We start from the raw sequence: 6,749 nt of genomic DNA, 5'->3' as shown, positions 1-6,749 counted from the left end.
GAGCGGCGCCCAGGGCACGCTGGGAATTGTAGTTCAGTAGCCAAACCACGCACCCTGGAAACGCAAACGTGTAGAGCAGAGAAAGAACTACAACTCCCACCGTGCCCAAGCATGGGAGACTTGCCAGTCTGGCCGGCAACCGGGATGCCGGCGGCGGGGATACCCCTTACCTGCTGTCGCCGCCGTCGCTGCAGCTGCTCCTGAGCCGCCGCCGCCAGCACTGCCACCGCGGTGGGGAGTGTTCCGCTTCTTGTTCTTCGGCATCGTGGGACGCCCGGTGCCGCCTAGAGTCGGAGCTTAGCGAGGATCAGCCGATGGAGCTGCACTTTTTACTCGTGCGTCTGTGCGGCGGGCGGCTGAGGGGCGAGTCTTCGGCTAACAACAGAGGCGAGAAACGGCGGGGGTAAGAGTGGGCGGTGGCGGCAGCAGAAATCCCCGTGAAGAGCTGTGATCGGAAACGATACATGTTTCTCTCTAGCGCGGGAGCTAAGGCGGGGCAGGCGAGGCCTCGACGCCTTAAGTAGCAAGACCGCCGCCTGACGTCACCATGTGGGCGGGACTTGAGCGCTCCTCAGCCAATCCCTGCACACCTCCCCGCTAGACTCGTCCTTCGGGCGGGGCGCGGATCCTGCCTACAAATCCCATGCGGCCGGTCTTCCGTCCGCGCCCATGGAGCCTGTCTTCGTGGCCTCACTGAATTCTGGGAAACGTAGTCAGGCTGGGGCCGGGGCCTCCTTCCAGCCCTCTCTTCCCTACGGGCTTTTCTGCCCACTTCCTTTTCTCCTGGTGACCCCACCCCTGCCTCCGCTCGGCCCCCGCCTTGGAACTGGGTGAGGTAGGCACCGGCGATGCGCAATGGGGGCGAGTACGCCCGATGACAGGAGTCGGCTTCCAGCTGGCAGCTGTGCAATCACCTTTGCTTCTCTTTCTCCGGAGACTGATGTTCTCCTTAACCTTTCCCCTACTTCCCTGCGGCACCTGCCAGGCACACAGTCCTACCTCTCCTGGGGAACATTTCCATGGTTTTAGTTTTAACTAGTTCCATGAACTAGTTAAGCCATCATCAGTACTGTACCTGTAATTGGACCGTGGTTCAGGGTTATGTGCCCCCCCAGCCCCCCAAAAAAGGGATGCTTTCGTCTACTTAGTTATGGAGTTCGTGTATATCTCAGATTCTAGACTAGGAATATATGGCAATTCAGCATTGTGGGTTTCTATACAAGAATGTGTCCCTTGACAATACTACCTGCCAGTTGGGAGGTCAATTGAGGATAAGAGTTTCTGAGAACTTCACAGCTGGTAAAACAAACATAAGTTATACATATCAATAATCGCAGTTTTGCTTTTTTTCTCAAGACTCTCCTAGATCTCTGACTTCCTTGTTAGGACATTTGTCAAGTATTTAGAGCCTGTTATTAGGTTCATATACTATGCTTATGACAGATCAAAGTCCCTGACTCACCTCAATGTATGTGAGTCATCTGCCACTCCACCTCTCAGCTGAGCTATATTCTTCTATTTTCAATTGCCTGTAGCACATTTCCACCAGAATGTTCCACTTGTACCTCAACCTCACATCTCTGAAACAAATACTATATTTCCTTCTTCCTGTCTTCCCTTTGTTCACTGTACTATTTATTATCCTCCCATATGTTAAATTCCAAAACTCAAATTCACAGTCTTTTTTCTCTTTGATGCATCCCCCCCTCTCCACACACACATAAAGCAATTAGTTTTAAAATAACACTCTTAAATTCCTGTCCTATTCTGTGATCACATGTGACCTCAGTTCATGCCTGGGCATTTTAAGCGACCTCCCAGTCTTTTCTTCCATGTTTCATGCACAGTAATGCTGCCAGATTTATTTGTGTGTCCTCTGTTTTACTAATCCACCTGCTTTAATAGTTGCTCAAAAACATTCCATGGTTCCCATGACTAATTTTTAAATGCCAACCCTCTTAGCCTGGCCCTGACTCCCTTTTCAGCCTCATCTTTCACTGCTTCCTCATACAGTCCTTGTTCTTCAGCCAAACGGGATGCTTTTCATTTCCAATACACAGCTCTGTTCTCCTACCTCCATTTCCTCATTCATATTCTTTCCTCTTCTTGTAATGCCTTTCCTCCCATCTTCACCTTAAGAAATTTTATCCGCCTTTCAAGAGGTAGCTCATGCTGCCACCTTCCTGAAGCCTCCAGCCAGAATTGTTTCTTCCTCCTCACAACTCTTTGATACTCATCCTAATAACGCCTAATGGCACTTACTACCTCCCCACACGGCCTACTCAAAGATGCTAAAATGGGCAACATTTCAGGGTTGCTTTTACTTTGTTTAATCCTGAAGCAGCCAGTAAACTGCACAGAGCACAGAAACCAGATGCAGAGGCAGGTTGCGGGGGAGGAAGCAGCTCGCACTGACTCCTTGTATCTAGAGGCACACTACAACTCAGTGACAGGGCCTACAGGGAATGAGATGTCTCATAGAATTGTGGACTCAATAAGTTTAATAACCCTAGGCTCTTCACCATCCAGAAACAACTTGTACTATACATAAGGCAACAGTTTTACCACTCTGGAGGCACATCACCTAGGCCTAACGTCCAGGTTCCAGCCCTGGAAATGTGCGCTTTGCATTTGGGGCTGGGGCTTTTTTTCCAAATCTTTTCACATCCACTTAGTTTTTCTTGGGCAGTCCTGGCCATGGCCCACCACATCATATACATACTTGTTTTACATTTATTTGTGAACACATGTGTCATCTCATGAAATTATCAGCTTTCTAAGAACAAAAATCTTTTTAAATTTTAATTTGTTTTTTTCTTTTTTCTTTCTTTTCTTTCTTTTTTTTTTTTTTTAAATCTGTAGACCCAAGAACTTGAAAAAATCTTGGTTTCATCATTTCTGTATCCCTCATGGCACAAAAAGAAGTGTTACATTTGAAATTGAAATTATAGTCAGTGTACATATAGTTAAATGAACATTTAAGAAATAATTGTTGACTAGATTTTTCTGGATCAAGGAAAGGCAGAAACTTATGTATCACTACATACATACATTCTGGATCAAGGAAAGGGAGAAACTACTTATCACTACATACGTGAAGTATAGCCTTCAGTATAATGAATTCTGAGAGATAGTGTACTTTTGATAAAATTACCTTGCTATAGTTTTACATCTACAGTTTAGCTCCAGACCAATGCAAATATCACAAAGCTTTAGCCCAACTCCTCATGGGACAGTGGTCTTCAGCTCCACATACTGTTTTGCATCATGTTTAAAGAAATTAGAAGACTCCAAACATCAAGTCACTAAATGATTACAAATACCAGAAAGGAAGGAGAAGCACGAAAGGGAACAGGAAAAGGGACTTTCTCCAGATTTTGCCTTTTTCTTCAGGAAAGATCACGCTCCCTAGAAACTTCCACCTACATGTTGACCAGAACCGTGTCACAAGATGATCCATAGCTGCAAGGAAGTTTAAAACACAAGTCTTTTTGGTTGGGCTCACTGGCAAACGAAATTGAGGTTCTGTTGTTAAGAATGAAGGGAAAACCATGGATATAAGGTAGACAAATAGCAATGTCTGCGTCATATACCAGTAGGCAAAATTCTCTCATGCTCTAGTAAATAAATATCACATATTTGTTACCAACATGACATTATGTGCTACCTCAACATTTAAGTCATTGTAAAATATATTCTCCTCTTATAAAACAACTTAGTTTAATATTTCATCGAACAGAAATCACCATCAGGGTAAGTATACTCAAATGTTGCAAAAATAAATTTTACATTAATCAGAATTTAGGGGCACACTCGAGAAAAGTTCTAAGTTCTCATAGAGTCTGTGTGTTGATGACTTTGATTCAAGAACAAGTAATAGAGATAAGATTCATATTCATACCTTCCTTGAAGGCATAAACATGAAAGGTTTTCTTTGAATGACTTTAGTCATGGCCTCCTTGGATTCTCTGCATGGCACTGAGCAGAAATAATGCCTCCCAGATCCTCCATGTAGGGCTTGTCAGAATCCATTTCTTGCCTATATCTCCCAAATCACTTCTCTCATCACCTAACACAGTCCCTTTCCTAATGCCATATCAAACTCTTAGCAGGTCTCTGAGCTCACCACTTTCAAGCTTCCAGACCTCACCTAGGTTTGGCACCTGCCTCTCTCTGTATTGCATCTCCTGCCCCTCTTTTCACCCACTGCACTTCAGCCACGCTGGTCTTTGCCAACTCAAAAACACAAAGTTCATTCCCTGCTTAAGATTTTTGCAACAGCTCTTCCCACTGCCTGAATGATCAACCCAAGCTTCCCACAGTTGCTATTCAGATCTGAGCTTAAATGACACCTACCTGAAGAGGCCTTCCTTCTCTCCCACTCTTCCACTCTCCATTCTAAGGTCACATCCTACCCTACCCAACACCAGCACCTCCACCCTGCTTATATTCTCCCAAAGTACATCTCACTACTTAATATTTTTGTAGCCCAATCATTTTTGTCTCTCCTACTAGAATGTTAGAATTACAAGGAAGGAGATCCTGTCTGTTTTATTCACTGTTGTATCTTCAGTACTGGAACAGTACATGGCACTTAGATATTCAATTAGTATTTACTGAATGTTTATACCACTCCTGAGAAGAATAAGTGTAAGCAAAAGAAGGAGAAGCTGGCCGTCCTGAAATACTGTAAGGTGGATGAGAATGGCAAAATAAGTCACCTTCATCTAGAGTGCTCTTCAGATGAATGTCGTGCTGGAGTGTTTATGGCCAGCCACTTCGGCAGACATTATTGTGACAAATGTCTCACTTATTGCTTCAGCAAACCAGAAGACAGTTACTTGTATATGAGTTAATAAAAGACATGAACAAAACACATTTACTGAATGGATAAATGTATTAATAACTAAATGTCCCTCCTCTGCCTAGAACATCCTTCTCTACGATCTCCCCATCATCCTTTAAGTGACTGATCCTGGGCCGCTAATCCTGGGCCCCCCAACTTGTCTGATTTAAATGTCTGTCTTTTTTGTTCCTGTAGTGCCTTCTTTAGACTAGCGTTAATTATATGTATTGTAGTGTTTTCTTTTACTTGTTTTTTTTCAATATGTATTGTAGTTCTTGATTACTTGTCTGTTTTCCCCTCAGACACAAGCTACAAGCTACATGTGGCCAAAGCCCAGTTTTGTCACTTCTGAAACACACATGTAGCACCTTTGTGCAAATTAGAAACAGAACACCAAGCCTGATGAGTGTTTATGGGCTGGAATCCGGTCACCAGTCTCCCTTCAGCAGGGAACAACCTATACATCTGTACATAGTGGCCCAGTAGACAATAACTGTATATGTTTAATTGAATGAGGGAGTGAATTTCCTCTGTATTTTAGCAGTTTTCTTAAAAGCAAAGGAACGAATGTGGGGAAAAGGATGAGGCTAACATTTATTGGAAGTCCACACTGCCACTGTTCTAGACTGTTTTCACACCTCTCATGTAATTCTTACAGCAACCCTACACAGAAAAGATTAGTTTTACCATTTTGTGGATGAAGAAATGAGCTCAGAGAGGTTTTGCAACTTCCCCAAGGTCGTACCATTGGTAAACAGTGAGTCTGTGATGAAAACCTAGGTCTAACTGATTCCAAGTTTGCCCCTGGCTTGCTTTGGCCATATGGGAACCTGACTGCTTGTTCCCAGGAGTCATGGGTTTTCTTGTTTGCTTTTTTATCATTTCAACTTTTATCTTAGATTCAGGGTATACATGTACAGGTTTGTTACATGGTTATATTGCATGATGCTGAGGTTTGGGATATGAATGATCCCGTCACCTAGGTAGTGAGCATAGTACCCAGTAGTTTTTCAACTCTTTCCCCCTCCATCCCTCCCGCCTCTGGTAGTCCCCAGTGTCACTGTTGCCATTTTAATGTCCAGAGTCATGGGTTTTATTTGCAATCCTGCGAAAAAGGCCCGTTGAAGCTAAATCTTGCCTTCTTCCCCCTTTTCTTAGAGTCTCTTCACCCCTAGTATCAGTATACTGGGGACATTCAATTGTTGACTGCCTGGTGATTGTTTGCCAGTGTAAGTTTTTTCTGATATTTATAAAGCTTTAGCAGAACTTTATTATTAAATAGTAATGTTATTCCATCAAAAAATTTTTTACATGGATTATCACTTGTTATGTTTTAGATTGCCTTGTTTTCTTAATATGTTTGCAATTTTTATTTTATTGCCAGGAATGGTGATAATACAGCATGCTAAATTTGAGATCCCTGTTTGCTAAGAAATGATACAGTGGGCAAATTTAGTTAGAACTCTTCAAGGCTGAGGATATATTTTGTTTGCTTTTTTCTTTTTGTTGTGTAGAAGACACTTCTATGTGGTTTTCAGTTTTGAAATTACATACACTTTCTCTAATGAAATTTCTGACAAAAGACAGTAAATGTTTAATTGTCTTCTAAAACGGGGATGTTGCTTATCTCACAATACTGCAGTATTATCAATAATAAAATATGAGACTGTGTTAGCAGGGTACTGTGAGCCATAAGTACCGTAATACACACAGCCAAACTAGGATAGTTATGACGCATTGTGTTGGAAGAACTTTTTATGGCAACAGCATAAGTAGGAATTATCTTTTTGTTGAACATAAAGATATCATTGGACTTTTCCATTTGGATATCCTGACTCTTCATACCAAACATAACTAAAATCAACTTGTTCTTTACCAAACCTCTCTACATTCTACAACCAGT

General features: G+C 42.7%; 1 protein-coding gene across 3 annotated transcripts in view; it reads right to left on the bottom strand.

Moving 5' to 3' along the window:
- The window catches only part of IFRD1 (interferon-related developmental regulator 1), a 55,615-nt gene that overhangs the window by 27,435 nt on the left and 21,431 nt on the right, over positions 1–6,749 (bottom strand). For 2 of the 3 annotated variants that reach the window (XM_011999210.1, XM_011999211.1), the window contains one exon: positions 171–445. The exons of the other annotated variant lie outside the window; for it this stretch is intronic. In XM_011999210.1, the coding sequence (XP_011854600.1) occupies positions 171–264 (94 nt within the window). In that variant the 5' untranslated portion in view covers positions 265–445. The remainder of the gene's footprint in view (positions 1–170; positions 446–6,749) is intronic. 3 annotated transcript variants of the gene reach the window in all.

Source organism: Mandrillus leucophaeus, unplaced genomic scaffold (assembly GCF_000951045.1).
Source record: "Mandrillus leucophaeus isolate KB7577 unplaced genomic scaffold, Mleu.le_1.0 Scaffold588, whole genome shotgun sequence".
Taxonomy (NCBI): Eukaryota; Metazoa; Chordata; class Mammalia; order Primates; family Cercopithecidae; genus Mandrillus; species Mandrillus leucophaeus.
This window is presented reverse-complemented; position numbering and strand designations above follow the sequence as displayed.